General features: G+C 39.5%; 1 protein-coding gene across 1 annotated transcript in view; it reads left to right on the top strand.

Moving 5' to 3' along the window:
- LOC119426501 (A-kinase anchor protein 13) overlaps nt 1-22159 on the top strand; it is a 114578-nt gene that overhangs the window by 9037 nt on the left and 83382 nt on the right. Inside the window, exons 5-8 of the mRNA XM_037694063.1 lie at nt 9101-9284; nt 10326-10521; nt 10788-12891; nt 14472-14557. Of these exons, the coding sequence (XP_037549991.1) occupies nt 9101-9284; nt 10326-10521; nt 10788-12891; nt 14472-14557 (2570 nt within the window). The remainder of the gene's footprint in view (nt 1-9100; nt 9285-10325; nt 10522-10787; nt 12892-14471; nt 14558-22159) is intronic.

The raw sequence follows: 22159 nt of genomic DNA, 5'->3' as shown, positions 1-22159 counted from the left end.
CATCGGGGAAACAAAACAGCCACTGGCCAAAAGGATGGCCCAGCACAGAAGATCAACATCATCAGGCCAGGACTCTGCAGTCTACACTCATCTCCAGGCCAGCGGTCACTCTTTCAGGGATGAAGATGTTCACATCCTGGACAGAGAGGAACGATGGTTTGAGAGAGGAGTAAAGGAGGCCATCTTTGTGAAAAGAAACCATCCATCATTAAACAGGGGTGGAGGCGTCCGGGTTCAATTGTCCCCCTCTTACAATGCTGTGATTGCTAGTATCACTCAGACCTCTGTGAACAGTAAACAGCCATCAGTGTGCTAATGATCCATCGTTAGGCTGATGGTCCTTCTTGAGCATGTGATCAGTTGGTTTTGGTTGTCAGCAGCAAAACTGGTTGATCCACCCTGAGAAGGTGCTATTTAAGAGACTGAGCTGAATACAGCTCCTCAGACTGAGGAAGTCTCTCGGATGAGAGACGAAACGTTTCTACATTTTTTGTTGTTTTGCTTTGTTTTGTTTTTTTTGAATGTCCAGAGGACCAGATTTAACTTTTTTAGATATCAAATGTAGTTTTAGCCATATATTTTAAACCAAAGAATATGTTAACTCAACAGTTTACAGTCTTCTCACTTAATAAATGAACAGCAACAGAGCAGCATTTTACACTGACACACTTCACCTCCAACCTTCTAGTGGGCGTCTCCTTCTGCTTTAAGGAGAACTGACACAAAATGTCTGTGGCTTTGACCAGAGGGTCTTGCAGTAAAAATCACACAACACAGCGTTCTTTTCACAGATCAGAGAGCAGGTTTCTCTAAAGCTGACCAAAGCTTACTTTAACTTTCGACCAAAAAAAACCCAAACTTTCGATGGAACACAGCGTTTTGCGCATGCGTCCGAATATGGAAACACTACGGCAAGCCGGGCGTAGTTGGCTTGTAGCTTCGCTACTTAGCCCTTGAAGAAAATACTTCAACACCACTTTCGCACAATTTTCAACTCAAAAAAGTAACGATTAAATCTGACAGCTCTGATTTTACACTTGAACCCCACTTGCGCACAGTTTTCCACTAAAAAAAAGTTACTATTAAATCTGAAAACTCGAATTTTACATCAGACACAGCATTACTGCGGTTAGCCGGTAGAAGTCAGATCTCTATCGTAGGCTAAATTTCTATCGTTTCTACCGTGTACCGTTTATATCGTGCATTCCTAATGTGTGTATATATATATATACATATATATACATATATATATGTATATATATGTATATGTGTGTGTATGTGTGTGTGTGTGTGTGTGAGAGAGAGTGTATTCTCTCTATTGAGCTGTGGCGAAAGTAATTCTCATTAAAGTTCTGCCTTAATGAAGGAAAATAGCAGTTGAATTACAAATTGCTCTCTCACTCAGAAGCAGCATCAATGCAGTGGTAAATTGGAAGTAGACACATTTTATATGACAGCACAGAGCACCAATGTTTGGGTTAATCATAGTCGGCTGTTGCCCCCTCTGACAGTCTAACTTCATCAGTGGGAATGCTATCCAGCCTTGAAAACACTGTCTGAAACTGAGGGTTAGACAGAACTATTATTATGGTGTAATTTATTTGACAAAAGTTGTTGTCCAGGGTGTCCCCCCGTCTCTCGCACAGTGATGGCTAGACATGGGCGCCAGTGACCCCCACAACCCGGAAAGGAAGAAATGGGTAAAGATAAATGGATGGATGGATGGATGGATGGATGGATGGATGGATGGATGGATGTTTCATACCTGAAGTTTGTCAATATAAATTAGAATTTTGTTATACAAAAGTCTGTGTCGATGCAGATACAAATTTAGAAAGTTATAGTTTGTCTTATAATAGTAATTGTTCATGTACTTTGTTTTCCTTTTAATATCAGAAAATAGGTCAAATGTGAATTATAAAAAAACAATTGAATAGTTTTAATTCTTCATAACATCATTTTGAAGTGAGCACAATTTTATGTGTATCAAAAAACAATTGTCTGAACTTTTTATGTTAAGAATGAAGTTATTTTTGTAAAAAAAAAACAAAGATGAATTAAATCTTTTTTATTGATGTTAATTTCAATGAAAAGCTAAAAGATTACATCCAGAATACACCAGATGAATTTTGCCCTAGGCTGATTGTATACAGTAGTTCCTCGCTACTTCGCGGTTCGTTTTTCGCAGACTCGCTCTATCCTGGTTTTTCAAAACAAGAGTGAACATGATACAGTTGGCTGCTTGATGGATGGGTCACATGATGGACATGGATTTTTTATTTAAAATAAACTATTTTAAATGATTTGGTACCTGTGTGCAGCCCACATCTGTGGTTGAAGCTTCATCCTGCAGCTGATCAGCTGATCTCTGTTGTGCAGAGCGGAGAAGTGGGCGTGGCTGAGAGTGCAGCCGGAGGCAGAGAGCTGAAATCATGATATTCTGTGCTCTTTTAGAGCATTTAGAGTTTAGAAACATCGTTTAGAACATTGCAAGGGTGTGGGAAGGGTTTAAAACGCCTTTATATATATCATAGATATAAATACTAAAATAAACTACTACTTACTACTTGTACTACTATTCCTACTTTGCAGTTTTTCACTTATCGCGGGGCTTCAGGGTACGGATCTCCGCAATAAACGAGGGACTAATGTAGTGGTTTTTTATTTTTAATTTTTATTTTTTTTACTTTTTACCCAAGAAGCCAGTAGAGGCAGTCAAGCTAATTATCTGTCACTGTTACCTGTGCATCTTTAATTATTAATAATATTAAACTGCTTGCATATTAAACAACTGATCAACTAAAACTGATCCCAACAACCCAAAACAAGTCTTTAGAGGCATCTTGGAATTGTTTTTCTTTTTCCTTTGCTCTTAGTTTTACTGAAAACAATGTGCCCAGTTTGTGACCATTAACAGCAGTTGAGCCTGGTAAAAAGTCAAATAGCAGACAGAGTATTGTCAATTTCCAAACTGCAACAGATAGTGAATACATTCATAGATCACATTGTTAGGTCAACAGTACTGCAGGCCAATTCTTAAATCTGTGACTTCCACCATGGATAACAAATTTAATGCATTGAAAGTACAATGTATCACCATGGGAACACCCCCCCGCCCACCACCATATCAAATAGAAGAGGCCATGGCAAGGAAAATATTTGTTGCTGAGTGACCTAGTAAGGAGACACCATAGAAATTTTATTCCTGACTGAGTTTGCTAAGAGGATGTCTTGTAGCTGTGCCCAGTGGAATCCCAGTGTTAGGCTGTGACATAGTTCACATGCTTCTCTGAAATTAAACTCAAGACAAGGCCTCTACAGAGATGCTACACATTGGCAATATGCTAGTGTGAAACTGGCAGAAATAAATAAATAAAACCATTGATATGGAATAAGTGTCACCATTTTCTCCTATTGTTGAAACGGTCTTGTGATCAGCCATTGTTGTCTGGTATTGAACAGGCAGATCGCGTTGTCTAGATTGAACAGACCGTAAGAGGAGCTAAGAAAAGCTCATAAGTAGGAAGCCAGGAAGTGCCAGGATCTTGTTCAGGAGTGAAAGGGGAGAGGGTTTCCTGTTGAAGCTCAGCGTTGAGATTCTGTAGATTTCACCATCAAACTGGCAACACAAGTAGGTAAGATGGTAGATACAGCAGTAATGGACAATAATGACCAACAGTGTCAGGGCACAAGCTGCAAGGTGTTGTCTTTGCTTATCTAAACATCTCTTTCTAATACGATTTTTTTTTTTTTCCTGAGTTGAGTGTGGTCATCTCAAATGGCTGTTTATACTTGCAGAATTCAAAATGTCTGTTTTTTCTTAATCTTCCTGTAACAAAGTCCACCCACGCAGGTCTGAGCGTCTTGGCACTGCTCCATGCACAGGCAGCAGTTTGAGGTTGTAAGAAATGGAAGTATCTGAGTAAACAAAGACACGTTTTTCTCGAAATTAAAGTGCCAATTTTCTCTAGCCGTCGACTCAGAAGACTTTAATCAGTTAAAGGAAGCTAAATGAGCTGATATGGATGATAAACTCTCTGAGGTAATTGCTCTCTGCAAAGCAGCATAAATAAGACTTTTGGGAGTAGTTAGTGTGCTGCCTCTGGCTATTGCTAAGATAATATCTTATGGTTCAGCCTGAATTAAGATATTAATCCAAACCAGAGGAGCCAGCTACATTTCAGACATAACTGACAGAAAATGGGTTCATATAAACTAATAAATGTGTAGCCTATGCAATTCTTAAAATGTTTTATTCATTGTTGTTGTTGAGTTTGAAAAGTAAAGTAATCAAATCCAAATGTAATGACCGCCCTCTTAGTTAGATGAGATCTACTTGTTATTGTAATAATCCCTATCTTTTTAAAAGCGTACACAGAAAACACACACATCGGTTCGTTTGGGTTGAAGTCGCTTGTCACAGTGTCGATGTGGAAGGTGGCTTCCAGCTGTGGTGAGTGATGTGTGTTCTAATAGGCTGTGCTACACAATATGTCATCTCTTCAACACAAGACGCTCTGCAACGGTGAACTGCAGGGAAAGAAGAGGAGCACAGCCCAGCTGCCCATTTATCAGATCTGTCAGATGATGGATAACAGTAAAATGTAGGTGGAGGTGACGGCTCTTTATCTCAGTCATCCTTCACGCTGTGGGCACACAGCAGTCACTGAGCTCACCATTGTCAGCCGTTTATTGTTGTCTGGGATATTCACCTCATAAGGAAAAACGTGTATGTCATTAAGAAACTGTTAACTATTCCCGACTGATTCACTGGGTCTAAACAGGCTGCTGCAGCCAGAGTCAAACACAAGCACATCAATAGCTATGTTTATATGCAAAAAATTCTTTGATTGGATTGAAATGTATTTGGATTAAATAATCCGAATGTATTGTTTACATGGGCACAATCCATTCACGATGAGCGTTTACATGCAGCGGGCTTTTATTCTGAATAGAAGTACTGACATGCGCAGAGTGGTAAACTCTCCTTAAAACAACCACAGAAGAAGTTCTACTTCCAGGATGAACGTAAACAAAACTGAGCGTCCAAATTGGACCCGTGACAAGTTTTAATGATGGTGGAGACGTTACTGCACTCCCTGACTGAGCTGCAGGTAATACACATCATTTTGAGCTCTTTCAAAGTTTCTAGTAGAAATGTTGTCGCCCACCGACCAGTTTTGCTTCCCCGTCATATTAACATCTAGCCAGGTGGAAATACACGAGTCTGACAGGTCACACATGCACAGTCAGGTCAGTTTTCCACTATCGGAATAAACTGATCAGATTAAGTGTTTACATGCACACCGTACGGATTATGAATTGGCATAAACTACCCCTTTCATTCGGATTACAAATTCATTCGGATCAAGCTGAATCAGCTTGGAAAAATCCGAATGGGGCGTTTACATGACACATTTTTATTCCGAATGGCCATTTAATCCGATTACTTATGTCCATGTAAACATAACTACTACTGTATATGACTAAATATTTTCAGCTTCAGCCACTATAAAACATAAAATCCATTAACCAGTTAGATTTCTTTTAGGTTTTTTATCCCAGGTTATCTACGAAAATATGTCTTTCTAGCAGTTCTTTATGGTACAACACAGCTTTGTGCTGAAAGGAGACATAATACGTTCATTTTTCACAAGCTGAACCGTCGCCTGAAGTCTTAATACAGCAGCCTTTATATGCTTTGGTCATAATACAGCAGGAGCTCGGTATCAAAGCAATCTAATTCATCTAGTTTTCAGAGCTAAGTCCTGTGCAGCTGGATTTAGGCAGCGTAGTGAAACACTCGACTCCAATCCTCCCCTCTCCTCTGCAGGGTGTGTTTTAGAGGCAGTTGTAGTCACTCGAATTACCTTAACCCCTAGAGTCTACAGAAAGTAGTGCCAAAATTCAAAACAGCACATGCAGCTGACTTAATTCATACTAGCTTGTTTATTGTCACCCACTTGATTTTTTTCTCAGGTCTGCAGGTCAGGCATGAATAGATGCATTGGAAAGGTTCTACCTCTGAGTCTCGATTAGACCAGTTCCTCCAATAGTTTTTAAGGCATTGTACTCTGTACCAGTGAGGTTTGCACTCACCTTCATGTGTTGTGTCAGCTGGGACATCAGCCACATGCTCAGATCCAGGAGCTAAACCGCCTTATGACCACGTGACACAAATATAAAGTTGTGTTGATGCCAAGCTTCAAATAATGTCAGTGATTATGGTGAGTACGATAAATTAAAGGCTCTGTGTTAATCAGTAGGTGATTTTTGGTGCTTTTAACCCTCTATTGTGTATTTAAGTTATCAGCTGTTAACGACATAATAAACTTAGAGGATGGGTCATCCCTGGTTTAAGGTGACCTCTCTTCCCATCAGCAAATGCACTCTTCTCCGTTTAGAGGGAAGCTCCTCCCTTCCTCGCGAGAATCATCACTTCTATCTGGGTCACCACCTAGCTGGCTCAAATGTGCCACTGGTTTGGCTTTTTGTTGGGTTGTCTACAAGCTCCGTTATTTAGACTTTGCTACTTTGATCACATTCATTTTCTTTTCATTTCAACGTGTTTTGGTTTAGAGAAGTTGGAACAAATGGAAAAAATGTCTCTTTAAAATCAAGAATAGCCATTTTTTTTTTTGTTTGTTGTCCATTTTCTCAAACATTTATGAGGAATAATGTGAGGGGAGCAGATAAGAACACAAAAATACTTTTTATATCAAGCAAAAATATCCAGCCGAGAGCTTTCCAGGGACTCTGCCAAGAAGCAGCGAGGCTGTTTTGTTGGCACGGAGTGACCGAATATTCTGCTAAGCCTGTTGTGTTTGTGGTTCTTGTTCTGCAGCAGTTTGCCTTAAGAGCATAAATATCCACATCGACTCCCTCAGCATGAAAATTGCATGTCCAGAATGGCAGCAAGTTTTCAGTAACACACACACACACACTGCAGTAAAACACTTCCTACTGCTGTTTGGCACCTCACTTTCCTGTTCAGCCTGGCTCGACCAAGTGGAGCAATTAGCTGGAAAGTTTATCGGTAGGGTGGGTCAGACTGACTCTAGGTAAATAGACTGTAACCGCTCGTCTACATGCACAACTGTACAGATGCTGCTGCTTAATAACTGCTCTGGTGCTGATAGCAAAAAGAAAAAATAAATATCTCTTCTGACTCCCTCATTGTTTGGTTTTCATATTTTCCTAACTGATTTCATCTTGTTAAAATTTGCTCAAGGCAGAGTTATATTATTCTACAAGAAAGCGCACACGAGCTGCTAGAAACGCTCCTCTGTAAATCGTTTCCTTTTCGAGCAACGTGTGCAATCCAAAGCACCCGTTCACAACATTTGTCTCGTCGAGCTAGCAAGCACAAACTGATGTTTTTAATTCGTTGGCTCGAATTCATTGAACCACTTGTGAATTCCTGTTGCTTCATGCTTCTTAATGTTTTGTGCTGTTTAAGTTGAATTCTATGATGGAATGATGGACATCTTTAAGAAAGCGACAGAAATGTTGCAAAAACAGATTGATTTTAATAGAAACGTTTGAACCAGTCTTGCACAAACTGAAATGTTGTCTGTCTTTTTTTCCCTCTGGGAACGCAGAGAAATGTTTATTTACATAAACTGAACATGAGCTGATCTGTGAACCGTTCAGCAGACACCCAGCATGGCCTTAATGCTGGAGGGAGGTTTTCTCAGAACCTGTTGCTTTGGAAGAAATACAGAGGTGTGTGTGTTTATGTTTCAGGTTGTCTTGTAGGGACCAATTTTACAAAAAAAAAAAAAAAACATGCATTGTGGGAACCAACTGCTCTTTATGGGGACCAAAGCCTGGTCCCCATTCCTTTATTTAGACAGGTTAATCCCATTGAGGGCAGCACGATGGCACAACTGGTAGAGCTGCTGCCTCTCAGCGAGCAGGTCCCCAGTTCAAATCCCGGTCCGGGTGTCTTTCAGGGTGGAGTTTACATGTTCTCTCTATGCATGCGTGGGTTTTCTCTGGGTACTCTGGTTTCCTCCCACAGACCAAAAACATTCATGTTAGGCTGATGGGTAACTCTAAATTGTCCCTACGTGTGAGTGAGAGAGTGAATGGTTGTTTGTCTCGTTTGTCTCTGTGTCCATGTGATGGACTGGAGACCTGTCCAGGGTGTACCCCGCCCCTCGCACAGTGATTGCTGGACATGGGCACCAGCGACCCCCGTGACCCAAAATGGAATAAGCGGGTAAAGAAAATGGATGGATGGATGGATAGATGGATGGATAATCTCATTGAGCCTTGGGGACTCATTTACATGAGATACCCATAAGGAAAGTTTTGTTGTGGGGTTGGGGTTAGGTTTAGGACTAAGGTGTGAATTGCAAATGGGTTAGGGTTAGGCATGTACTAATAATGGTTAGGTTTAGGGTAAGGTCAGGGGTAGGCTGTAGAAAAGGAATGGAAGTCGAAGCAAAGTCCCCAAAATGTACATTTACAAGAATGTGTGTGTGTGTTGATGCATACAAATCTCTATTATTGTCTTGGGGGGAACTTAACAGGACATTTTCAGTATTTTATGATGTTAATAGAATGTTTGCTGATATAGTGGGCTGATCACGGACTAAATTAAAACTGGAACTCAGGAGTGCGTATTTGTTGTTCACTTCTACTGAAATTAAACAGTACTGTTAGATTTATTGGCAGCATCAATATTTTAGTTGTTCTAATTTACTCGTTTTAGTTTTTTTTTTTATGTAAAGTCCTTTGAAATGCTTTTGTACATTCATGATAGATGTTGAAATTTGAGCATTTCATTGTGTTTCTTGTACAAAATAGAGAAACTCCCACATGAATTTGTTTTCGAAGAAAGATGGAGACAAACGAGAGGTGATTCTGTCACTTTGTAAATGTGCAAATGTCGGTTGTTTTACCAGGTCACTGCGGATATTTTGCTAGTTGGCAGTGCTGCATTGTTGCCGAGCTGCTGCAGGTGATGGTATGCTTGGCAGCTGCACCACAAATCGGTTCCCTGGACTGGCTGCAAGCATCCTTCTCTCTGCTTCTTTTTGTTTCGTTGGGCCTGTATTTAATTCTGGATTTTTATGATCCTCTATCTCTGCAGAGCTGAGCCCTCATGAGACTCTGATGCACTTCTCAGCACGTCGCGGCCTCTCTCGGGTTACACGCTTTTTGCTGCGGCAACCTGGAGCCAGAGAGGTCCTTGAGTTGGTCAACAAAGAAGGCGACACCCCATCGGCTGTTGCGGCATCACGAGGACACCAACACATCCAAGAGCTTCTCTCAAAGTAAGTGCAGTGACAGAAAAAGTTGCTGGAGGAAAACAAAAGACTGGTGAATGATTTGTACCGAGCAGCACCTTCTTTAAAAGATCTAAGTTTGTCCAAACTCTTTTCACACCATGTGACATCAATTGTGTCTTAAAAGATGCACTGAAACGTTGCTCTTCTCTCTGTGCAAACAGTTGCGTGACACCAAATCAGAAGACGGATAGTTTGGTCCCTCCTTCCTTTATTGCAGTGTTGTTTGTTGTCTTCACAGAACAATGAAAGTATTCAAAGGACACGGACACGGAGCCCCCACTGCAGCCCAGCTTAGCACTCAGATAGTTGAGGGCAAATGGAAAAGTTGTGGGCTGTTCCAGAGAAATCCAGAGTGAAAGCAAATGGGGACAGAAACTACAAATGTTTGAAATAGTCAAGTATTATCCACACTAATGCCTCCTTATGAAGAAACTAAGAGGTCAAACTTTCTCATTTTTCTAAATTAAAATTATTAACAACAAAGGAACAAACCAAGAAACAGGTTCAAGTGGAAACTCACCCCTTTTATGTCTTTTGAGCACTCTACATCTGAAGCAGAACAGTTTTCACTTAACAGAAAAAAGGATGTCACAAGCTGAAAGTAAACTACCACTTAGTGAGCTTTTGTTTTTTTTTTGGGCCAAGCGTTGCTTTACAACCTCCAGCTCTCTTTATGTGTTGGTAGTTACAATTTGCTTGTGACAAGTGAAGTCACTTGCAGCCTGACTGGTGACTTCAGCTGAACAGCCTCAGAGCTAAAGCGATCCACCCAGGATTACGCAAACAGATCTGTCTTACTGCGAGGTGTATCCCCTTCACAGCTCTAGCTCTGTAGGAACAAAAACACTGCGGCTAATTCAAGTTTCAGCTCATAAAGCAAAAACGGGAGAGGCTTGAAGTTTTCTTAGAAAGCTTATTAGCCAAGGGTGACCTTTTTCTAAAGTTATCACAGAATGTATTTTATTTGGTTATTCTCAGACCGGCTGCATCGTCTGAACCTTTTTTACTGTTTTTTTTCCAACTTAGGGCTGAGACTGATGCAGAGACGGGAAAGGGGACTGAGAGCGTTCATCGGATTTCTGGGGACGCCCGTGTGTTTTGTCACCTCCCCACTTTGAACACGCACACTCTGACTGTAAATGTCCAACCTGGCTGCGAAGCTCCGACACTTCAGAAGAGCGTGGAGCAACTGCTGTACCTAATTTCCCATCTCGGTGCCACGGTGAGTCACCAGCTTTCAGCAAAATGTTTCAACTCCTGTTGGCTTCATCCAGGAGCTCTGCTGCCCCTGGACTTTGTGGATTGTTTGTCTTTTCCACTGCTTTCATTTTTTTTAACCTTCATGCTTCGTTTGTATAACCAGTAGAACACCTTATGCAACCACAGAGTTGGCTCATGATAAGAACATGAAAGCAGCTCTGTTTGTTTCTCTACAAAAAAAAAGAAGAAGCAAGTAACGTTTTTCTACTGTCTTTTTCTGCTCTGTAGGGAGTTTGTGTACTGGATCTGCAGTTGGACTCTCTTCATGCCGCTGCTGAATGTTGTGATGGTGTAAAAACAGACCTAACCTGTCAGGAGAATCTCCAGCAGCCCACTTTGGCACCTGAGTGCCTGGATACAACAACAACTGAAGAGTGCAGGGGTGAAAACAACAAAGCGGAAAGTAGCGGCACTGTTGTTTGTGAACTTTGTGAGACTGGGATTTCAGAGAAAGATCGGAGTTTGCCTTCAAGTGCTCCAACTTCAGATTTACGCCCCCAGGAGTCCGATCTCAGCCCCCCAGAGGACTGGGTGTGTCCCAGTTCAAACGCTGAGGGAGATTGGTGCCAAACGGAGCAGGAGGGGAGGGTTTTTTCCAGTCAGAGTTTGAATTTGTGTGACAAGAGTGAGAGGGCAGAGGGTGAGGCTGAAGGGGAGAACGTCACTGTGGGAATCCTAGCAGCAGAAGGCTGTGATAAACAGGCAGAGGAAACTGATAGAGAGGCTGCAATCCGGGAAGAACAGGAGGCCAAGAAGGGAGAGGAGCAGGAAGCAGGAGACGGCACAGCCAAGAGGAGGGAGGAGGAGACCAGCACAGAGTCAACACTTTTAATCACAACCAGTGAAGACACAAAAACTTCAGTCATGGGCCTGTATCCGTCATCTGGGAGCTCTGAGGTTTCAAACACCTCTGACTTAGAAATGAAGGGAGAAGATTTAGAGAAAGAAGAACTAAACCAAAGGTTCTCCGATGGTCTTGATGGAGTGGAGGTGGAGAAAGACGGATTAACGGACCCCGGAACAACACTGAAGGACGTATCCAACCCATCGCTGATAGACTGCGATGATGTAATCGAGGAGTATGAATCGTCTGTTCCATGTCTCCTGATAGAAGGCCTCTGTGAGGGGGAACCTCCGCCAGACATAAACAGCCCAGAACAAAACCAGGAAACAGCTGGTAGGGATTATGTAGCGGAGCAGCAATGGAGCTTGGCTTCAGAGGCTGCCTGTCATTCTGGGAATTGTGCTGAAGCTGTGAGCAGTAAAGAACTGGATGGTGAAGAATTGCCTAAACCTCTATATTTTCAAAGCAGAGGTTCTCCTTTGCATGAGCCTCAGGATCTAGATTTTCGGACTACTGGAAGCGCCACAAAGACGCAGAGTGATCTTGTGAACTCAGAGCTATCGCCTGACAAAATGCTCACCAAGAGAAAGACGGATTATGAATCAGCCATGGCTCACGGTCTCTCAAGTGACGAAGACAGTTTTGTTTCTTTTAGGAGCTCTTCAACAGAAATCTTTAACCCCACTCAGGACAATGGCGCACTTGATGACGGGGACTTGCTTCGAACAAACGTAGAAGAACCATTCTTGGATGAACATGGGTCTGAGAACCCAGAAAGTTTAAAATCTGCTGAAAGCAACAAACTTTCATTATGTGTGGATGGAGGGCTCCTCTTAGAGCCCGGTCCGGTTAGTGAACTGACGCCTTCAGACTGCAGTAAAGATGGCACTGATCCTGAATCCCATCTGTCATCCAGCTGCAAGACAGTGGAGGCTTTACATCCTGAGGCCGTAGAGGAACAGGCCCTAGAACTTCCAGATGATTTATCGATACTTTCAGTGTTTTCAACTAACAAGGACATTTTAACGGAGGATAAAAGCAACATTGGAAAGTCCAACAGCTCTGCCTTGATTATAGGAATTGAGAATTCTTCATCAGAGTTGTCTACTGAGATCCTATCCAAATCTGGTTTATCTACTGCAGAAGGATGGATCGTCACTGGTTTATTTAAAGATGATCAACAGATAGACCCCAGTGAAAAATCAGAGAAGAGTGGAAATGAACAGTTTGTTTTAGAGCAACCCAAACTGGAAGACTCAGAGAGGACATCGAATGAGGGCCCAGCTGAGAATCACCTCTCTGTCCCTCTATCACAGGATAGCAATGCAACATCAAGCATAACAAATGTAAGCTCTTTGGAAGTGGAACCACCTGTACTTGAAACTGGTGCCTCTTTGGACCATCACATTGAGGACCAGGTGGAAGAAGATTTAAAAACTGGAGACGCAGTGGATGGAAGCATGGAGAGCTGCAGCTCTGTAGACCACGGTGGGTAAACTCTGTTTTATGTACTTTCCTACTCTGGTTTATTTTAGTTCTGCACACACTCATACATCACAGTGTGATATGTTTATCAAAGCCTTATTCCTAAGCTAATATGCTAAATCAGAATCAGACTTCCTTTAGTGATTAATGGGAAATGCTCTGCAAAGTTAAATGCCATGTAGTTCACTATAATTGTGGTCAGAGAGTTTTTTTTAGCTTTAGTTTGACATCCTGTTGTGATGTATTGCTGATGCAGAGACATGATTTGCTTGACGTTTGTTTTTTAGGACTAATTCTCCAACCAGTTAGGGTTTAGCACACAGCAATTAGTTTATAGATTTTTTTTTTTTATTTAATTCTATGCATCCTGGTAACTTTTCCAAAATTTTCATGCGAGGACAGAGCAACACTTCACAACATTTAGAGTAAAATAAGACACTGAAATGGGTGATATCTGGAAAATCTTTCATCAGTCAAACAACAACTGCCACTGTCTTCAAATGCTCATAGTGAGTCTCTGTTACTTGATTGTATGTATGTTCTGACTGCAGAGTAGCACACATGTCAGCAGACAGTCACATTACCACAGGTTCTGGAAAACACAACACACCAAAGCCAGCTTGTGTGTGTGTTTGGAGCAGGAAGTGAGACTTACAGAGTCGCTCGTCTTCAAGTGAACTTCCAGCACTCGTCTGACTGCAATTTTCACTCATCTGAAATAATTGTACTGGACCCAAGTCCAATAAAGAGAGGTCGAGGGCAAGGTTAGTGCTGTGCGTCACTCACAGCGCTGCGTGTGTCATTATGAGTCGGAGGATATATTTACAGCATGACAGTGGCCTGGTACCATGTAATATCACAGGCCATCTCAGACGGGCTCTCTGCATTTCCTCAGGTTGTATATCAGGATGTGGACTTTGTCTACGCCATTGTTCATATTTTATGGATTTTTGTCTTAAGAGTTATTAACTTCCTCTAAAATTCACCCAAGCCAAGTTTACTTGTGTAATCAGATCATTTTTTTCCCACTGCATTAAAGCTATTGTTTGTGTTTTTATTTTTACAGAACATTTAAATATTTCACGTTTTAATAGTAGTAATGAGAAATATGCCTTTAAGGAAAGTTTAAAGGAAAGTAAACCCTACTGCTTCTTAGTGTTTGTGCACTACCTATTACTCATCAGTGTTTGTGCACTAGGACAGCTTCTCTTCTGCTCTCTGCATGGTGTGGCGGCTGTGGCTGAGTGGTTAGAGCAGTCGTCCTCCAATGCAAGAGTTGGTGGTTCGGTTCCACCAGCAGTCACATTGGGCAAGACACTGAACCTCTCACTACCTCCGATGTGTGTCCCATTGGTGTATGAATGTGATAAAGCACTGATTAGTCTTTGTATATATCTAGTAGAGTGCTGTATGAATGGGTAAATGAGGACACAGATTATAGTGTGAAGCACTTTGAGTATCTTGATAAGACAGAAATGTGCTATACAAGTACAGTCCATTTACCCATAAACACTTTTTTTTGACTACGTATGCTGAATTTAAGCTGTTTGACTAATTGAATTGTGTTGTGTGCATTTCTCCAGAGGAGGACGTCTTCAACTCTGAAGACACAATAATTGATGCAGGGGAGGAAGAAAATGTCCCTGCAGAGGGACCAGACTTCTCCAAGGTAGGATGGAAGTTTCTCTTGTAGTTTTGAATGTTTTTCAGGTTCAGCTGTGTTGTGGATATGTCTTTGCTGATAATGCATTTAGGGCAAGTTGGTATTTATTAAAGCTTTGAAACGCACGTTTCAAATTTCATTAAGTTTGACCAGACTCCTGTTGTTTCTAATATCATCACAACGTTCAGATTTAGGTAGAATTGTGCCTGGATCAACCTCAAGTAATTCTTATTTACTATAAATATCAGCTTGAACACTGGTGCTTTTTCACACTAATATTCCAGTAAAATTCATCCAAAAAAGTTGAGGTTTCAAAAGCATGTTCAGTAACAAGACAGATCACCAAAACTCTGTGGGAAGACAGAAAGGCAACGGTTTTCAAGGAGATTCATGCGCCAACAGTTTGGTGGGAAATTATTTTTGCTTTAGCATGTTAGTTGTTTAGTTAGAAGTTTTTGCTAATTGTGTATTTGACTAATAATATATTGTTGTAGTGTTTTTAAGACCTTTAAATAATGATCTAAATGATGATAAGGTTGCAACGTCTAGTGTCTCGTTCCCTTAAAGTCGGTGCGCTCTGTCAGCTCAGCCGCTGAGCACATGGATACAATCTTCTGTAGACCAGGCTTTACTCTGAAATTTTGCTGACTGACAGATTCCTCTGCAGCCATAGACTGGAGTGGATCTGTGTATTCCTGGGTTGTGGTTTGGGTCAGTGGCTTGCACTGAATGCCAGATGTTTGACTTCAGGAGAAACTCTGAGCGTGCAGGATAGCTGGGTCGCCAGCAGAGGGGGATGTAACCACAGAGGCTTTACAGGATGATGGCGTTAACGACCAGCCATTTGATCCTGTCCAAATCTTCTTTAATTTCACTTCAGGGCAGCAAATATCAAGACATGTTACAGTGTTTTGACCAAACTATTACACTCAAGTTGCAAAATGTACAAAACGTTTAAAACTTGAATATAAATTTCATTATGAGGGGAAATACATCATTGAAATTCAGTACAAGAAGCAATCAGGCAAGATGAAGTAAAAATATTACAGAAACCACAGGGAAAGAGTATAGACTTAATGCTTTAAAAATTATTTGGCAGCAGTATTCAAAGAGATCTCTGGACGAAAAAAAAAAAATCTGTCCAAGTGACAACAACAACGACAACTGTCTGCAAGAAACAAGATATAAGAAAAATGAAGTAATTAATAACCTCAAAGAGTGCAGCGGTGTTGTGACTTGATGCAAGCTGTATAGATAGCAGATAATTTAGCCCCAGTTGGTTCAGCATGTGTGACATTCTTTTTGCATATTGCATTTCAGACTCCAGTTACTCCTAGTTAGCCTCTCTGCTTTGCAGCACTTTGACCCATAACATTCACGCTGCTTGGGACAGCTTTAAATCACTCATCAGAGGGGACAACATAGTTTAGGAGCGGTGAGTCCTGCCCAAGTGCAGCGAAGAGCAAAACATCAATAAATGAGCATGAGATGAATTTAAAAGAGATTTTCAAGTAAATGGGATTCAAATAAACTAGAGGAGAAAGACTAAATGAAACAAGTTCACTAAGACAAAACAGGCTGAAATTATTAGATTAAAAAAAAACTCACGTTTGTACAATAATGTCATTTTTAGACTTTAAAATAGTGTAAAGGGTAACATTTTTGCTGTGCTTGTGCATAAAAAAAAACATGTTTTAAACCAAATCTTTACCTGTGCATATTAGGAAAATTATATTTTTGAATTCTGCTTGTTTTCTGCTCATTCTTTCACTCCTCTCATTGACAGAAAGTAATGAAAGAACACTGAAGTATTGTGTCCAGATTTCTTTGTGAGCTGGGAACATTTTCATGATCATTTCTGAAAATGAGCAGTTATAACTTGGCTTCTTCTGGTGAAAATAATCTGTAATTAATCACAGCAACTGACAACTCACCCCCTGGCTATTGAAGGCAAATCATAACGCTGTAGAGTCATTTTCACTCTAAAATCCAAGAGTAAAATAAAGTACAATTGTTCAGGCAGTGGGTGGGGTCATGTGATAGAGCAAATTTTATGTAAAATCCTCCACGTTTGTATTTACACTTCCATTTATTAGAACACAAGCATGGAAGTTGTTCAGTATGTTACTTATTTTTTGTTGTATGTCATGAACTAAAAAGCACAAATAACTGACTGCACATATATATTAGGTAAGTTCTTTTCTCAAGAATAATTAATATCTCCTTTGTTCAGGTTGACTTGTTGCATCTTTAGTACAAATATTTATCAACAGAAACATGCATAATAAAAATGAATAACAAAATTTTGCTGTAACATTTTTTTTGTATTTCAAAAAAATAGTCCATGGCTACTGTAGCTGCTTCCTTTACAGTAACCGCCATGAATTTTTCATTTATGAAACCAGAAAGCCTTTTGATGTATTCAGCATTGGTTTTCACCGAAACTGCAGCCGTAACCTCTGAAATAACCTTTAAAGAGATCTGTTGTCTGTCACTGTTTTCAGTCCCATGTTAAGAGTTGGTCTCACTGGTGCCCATTAGGTTTTAAGGCCTCTTTCCAGTCAGTATTTGGTGCATGTAATATTGAACTGTCCTGGATGAAGACTGAGGCACAACGAAATCCTATACTCCCAAATGTCCTGGTTGCCACTCCTTTAAACATCAAAAGCCAAGGACATCTTTTCCTTGAAAAGCAACTAACACAACAATCTCAACCTTCTTCTAAACTGTGATTGTCCCAATGGCACGTACTGATAGTATTTTCATATGATAAACTAAAGCAATAAAATTAGGATGATTACAGCTCTAAAATATATTAATTAGAACTTTTTGGCTATAAAATATTTTCCATTAAACACAATAAGTTTGTCCTTAAACAAAAACTAGATTATTTGAAAAAAACTGTAACGTCATGAGTAAACACCAGGATATGAATAAAATTAATTCATCCATTTTCTATAGCAGTCTAATCTGGTTCAAAGTCACGTGGACCTGGTATAGATCTTCAACAGTTGAGAAACCAGTGAGACACATGGTACACACTGGACAAGTCATCACTCTATCACACGGCTTGTTGGAGGAAACCAGGGTACCTTGAGGAAACTTGGACATGTACAAGCCACATCATGCAGACTCCACACAGAAATGTCTTTGCCGAGATTTGAACATGTGACCTTTTTGTCGTGAGACAACAGCGGTAACCTGCTGATCTATATATGATAATAATGTCATTTTAAACAGAATAAATAAATTCCAAAACAAATTTGAGAATCTTTTAATAATGTTTACTTAAAATATATGTATTCAATGCTGGACTAAAGTTAAGTTTACAGAATTTGTAATATGATCTGATTGATTTTATCTAAAACCAAATGTATTTATTGTTACTATCAACACAGCTATTAATATTAATCATTTAATCATAAAATTACATCATGAGCATCTGTATAACACAATCAAATAGAAACATTAGAACCAGCAAGCTGTTGAAAGCAATCTTGCACTTCTGAATAGCTGAACGCAGCAACAAGACAAACCTCTTTAAATCCTCTTTCCTGCGGGGGCCCACAGGGCTCGATTCTTGGACCCCTTCTGTTTTCACTTTATCTTCTCCTTTTGGGGTCTGTCCTAAAGAAATATGGTCTTTCATTTCATTGTTATGCTGATGACTGTCAGATTTATTTGCCCTTGAAACCTAATAGTTCTTGCTCCATTCACCCTCTGTTAAAATGTCTTGAAAACATCAAGGCATGGATGGCTTCAAATTATTTTTTTTTAATTTAATGATCAGAAGACTGAAGTCATTGTGTTTAGCCCTAGCTCTACTGCCGTCTTTGATCCTGTAAACATTGACTCTCTTCAGCCTTATCTTAAGCAGACTGCTACAAATCTCGGGATGATTTTAGACTCTGACTTTAAGTTTAATAAACAAATTAACTCTGTTCTAAAAAAAGCTTCTTCCATTTAAGGCAGATAGCTAAGCTTAAGTTAGTGCTGTCCAGATCTACCTTGAAAAACTAGTCCATGCCTTTATCACTACCCGATTGGACTACTATAACACTCTCTATGTTGGGGTCAGTCAGGTCTCCATTTCATGTCTCTAGCTTGTTCAAAATGCTGCAGCTCGGCAGTTAACAGGATCTCATAGGTTTGATTATATTACACCAGTTTTATCCTCCCTTCACTGGCTCCCTGTACATATCAGAATTGATTTTAAAATTATCCTGCTAACATTTAAGTGCCTAAATAGCCTTGCACCCTCATACCTCTCTGAGCTACTTGAACCATATGTTCCTTCTAGGTCCCTCAGGTAATCTCATCATCTTCTTTTGGTTGTTCCAAAAACCAGACTGAAGCTCAGAGGCGATTGGGCTTTTTCAGTCGTGGGCTCCAAACTTTAGAACAATCTGCCCACCAACATTAGACAGGCCACTTCACTTCCTGTTTTTAATCTTTGCTAAAATCACATCTGTTTTTCTGGTTTTTAACAATGTCATTTGATTTAGTATTTTATTATTGTGTTTTATGCTTTTCTTTTGATGCTTTTAATTTTTTTTTTTCCAGTACTATCATTATTTTTATTTTTATTTTTTCCCATTAAATTACTCCCATTTTTCTTGTTAAGGACTTTGGTAACAGCTGCTGTTTTAAATGTGCTTAATAAATAAAGTAGACTTGACTCGACTTAAACCAAGAAATATACGTCATTTTTACAGAAATTAATTATAGTGTCACAGTGAAATGACTAATTTAGCAGAATATTAGCACTTCTCTGTTCTTCCTTCTGGAGAGTAACGTTAGAAGTGTGATAAGTGGATAGTGGGCAGTTAATTAGTCATCATACCCTTGATAGTAAACCTTTAGTAGGCTTATTATTTAACCAACAATAGATAAGAAATACCTTACTACCAGGCAGCATTTTATTTCAAAGTGACGATTACGTGGTGCTCCCGTAAATTCTTAATCACATTGCCTCCCCTTTTCACCAAGCCATTGATTTATGTGGTTTTTATCTTTTTTTAATTATTATTATTATTAATACCCTCAAAGGCTCTTTTCTTTTTTATTGAAGATAATAAAGATGATTTCACTTCACTGGCCATATGCATCTGACTGACAGCTCACACTAACTAACTGAGGAATAAATGGGAAGTGTTTTACTATGTCCACTTTCCCTACACACACACTCTCTACACTTTCTGTTTTTGACATGTCAAAAGCATTTTTTAACATATCATAATTCATATCATTGATCAACTGGTCATCATTAACTTCACACAGACTCTCACCCTGGTATATTTTCATCTTTAAATCACTCATTGGTTTGCTGCCTTCATAAATCTTCTACATGTTATGTCGTCATTGCAGCTACAGTGCTCTCTCAAGACATCATTACCTGCAGCGTCCCCTCAGTGCAGATGGAATTAGGCAAAAAGGCCTTTTCCTACTCCACTCCTGTAACCTGGAACACCTTACAAAAAGATCTGAAGCTCTCGACTTTGACCTCTATAAAGGATTTTAAACCATTGTTAAGTTCAGTGCAAAAATCAGTGCAGACATGTTTCTGTTTTTAGAATTTTACCCTGTTTCATAATGTAGCTTGCTTTAATTTGGTTTAGTATCTTTACTTTTATTTACTTTTCATTTTATATGCATTTTATGGCTGTTTATTATTGTCTGTACCTCATCGGTGGGTTTGTTTAAAACCAGTCTCTCTTGTAAATGCGTCCTCGTGACCCCAATGAGACTACTAACCTGTATAAATAAAGGATGAATGAAAAAACACATTTTTTGACAAAACTGAATTTGACCTTTTTTCTGGATTACCATTAACTACCCTTATTATGGAGCCATTGTTTGGTTTATTTCCTTTGGAGTACTTTGGTATAAAGTTGGCACACTGATGATTGGTGAAAATAACATTTTGGTGCTCTTAGGTAATGAAATCCCATGAATTTTATTGTTTTGTAATCCTTTATAAATAATATTTATAATAATAATAATAATAATAATAATAATAATAATAATAATTTTATTTAAAAAGCGCCTTTCAGGACACCCAAGGACACTTTACAGTAAGAACAAAGATCAACAGGAATAAATTACATAAAGAATATAAAATACATACAGAATATAAAATGCATAAAGAATATAAAATACATACAGCAAAGTTAAGGATAAGCGAGTCTAAAGAGATGTGTTTCACTATGTACTGATTACATAGTGTTTCAGTAATTTAATTCCCATATTGAACTAGTACCTGTCCGGCAGCCTACTGCTACCTGACTTGAAGTGGTCCCTGTAGAAAGAATTTGTCCATCTTCCAGGTTCATCTTGCATGATACTAGTCATACAAGCAACTCTTGTTTCATCTTTCATCTTAACTGATGGATCAGTTTCACTAATTAGTTTTTCGAGGTAAGAAAGCTCTCTTATCATAATGACTGTACATTCAGTGTTTTAGGGACTTCTACTTTCCAACTAATCAAGTATTTGATTTAGTTTTACATTAGTTTCAGGAACTATGAAACATCTGGATAACTCTAAACATCAGGCAATAGATTTGGGAGGAGCTTACTGTAATTATCTATACTGGTAACTGTAAATTTTTATGCTGTTCCTACACTTGGACCAGAACCAGAGATCGTTTAAAGGGACCCATGATTAGTTGAACACGTTGGCCTAAATATGTTGTATTTTTTCTATTAACTTAAAAATTGCTGTTTGTGATATGTAAAAACTCATAATTACTTCAAAAATGTTATCTTTTGTTATATGTTTCATCCATGGAGGCCGCCATTTTTTCACCTGTGCAATGCATGCTGGGTTGATGACACGGTTAAGTCCATTCTGTACTGAAATCTACAGAGTAAACACAGGAAGACTAACATTACCCGAGTTGTTTTTATGATGTTACATTTGTAAATTTAGATAATGCCACACTGCGTTGCTGTTGGCTGTAATTTCAAAACACGGATCCAAAGACCAGACCCTATACAGGTGCTACCAGGCCTGACACTAGACACAGAGCATGTCATCTACTCACCAGATCACAGTCCGACCAGCGGTATGTGTTCATCCATCATTTCATTTAAGAAGCTGAAGTTTGCTTCTGATTTTGTAAATGGCTAAAGGGCGATTCCACCAAATTTTTCACTACCTTAAGTGTATTTAATCTGTTCTAGTTTAAGTGACCAAAACGATTATGTATTAAAACGAAGAAGAAAACATTTCAAATGATTCAAAATGCCTTTGTTGCAGTGAGAGAGAGGAGGTTCTCATGCAAGTGAGAGCAGAAATAGAGATGTTCAAATATCTAGAATAAAAAAACCCTGTTCAATAATGTTTACAAATTTGAAGTTTTGCATTTATAACTGTTTTTAACTGAGATTTGTTTTGTTGTGGAGAACCCTAACCCACACACAAACACACACTTGCCTATTGTGACTTTTGTTTCTGCTCAAATTATTCAAAAAATGTTGAAATTGCGCTTTATTGAAGTTTCAGAGGCAGCACGGTGGCGCAACTGGTAGAGCTGCTGCCTCTCAGCGAGCAGGTCCCTGGTTCAAACCCCGGTCCAGGGGCCTTTCTGGGTGGAGTTTGCATGTT

Source organism: Nematolebias whitei, chromosome 2 (assembly GCF_014905685.2).
Source record: "Nematolebias whitei isolate Nwh7 chromosome 2, NemWhi1, whole genome shotgun sequence".
NCBI classification, from domain to species: Eukaryota; Metazoa; Chordata; class Actinopteri; order Cyprinodontiformes; family Rivulidae; genus Nematolebias; species Nematolebias whitei.
The sequence above is the reverse complement of the archived record's forward strand: the minus strand, read 5'-3'. Positions and strand labels throughout refer to the sequence as shown.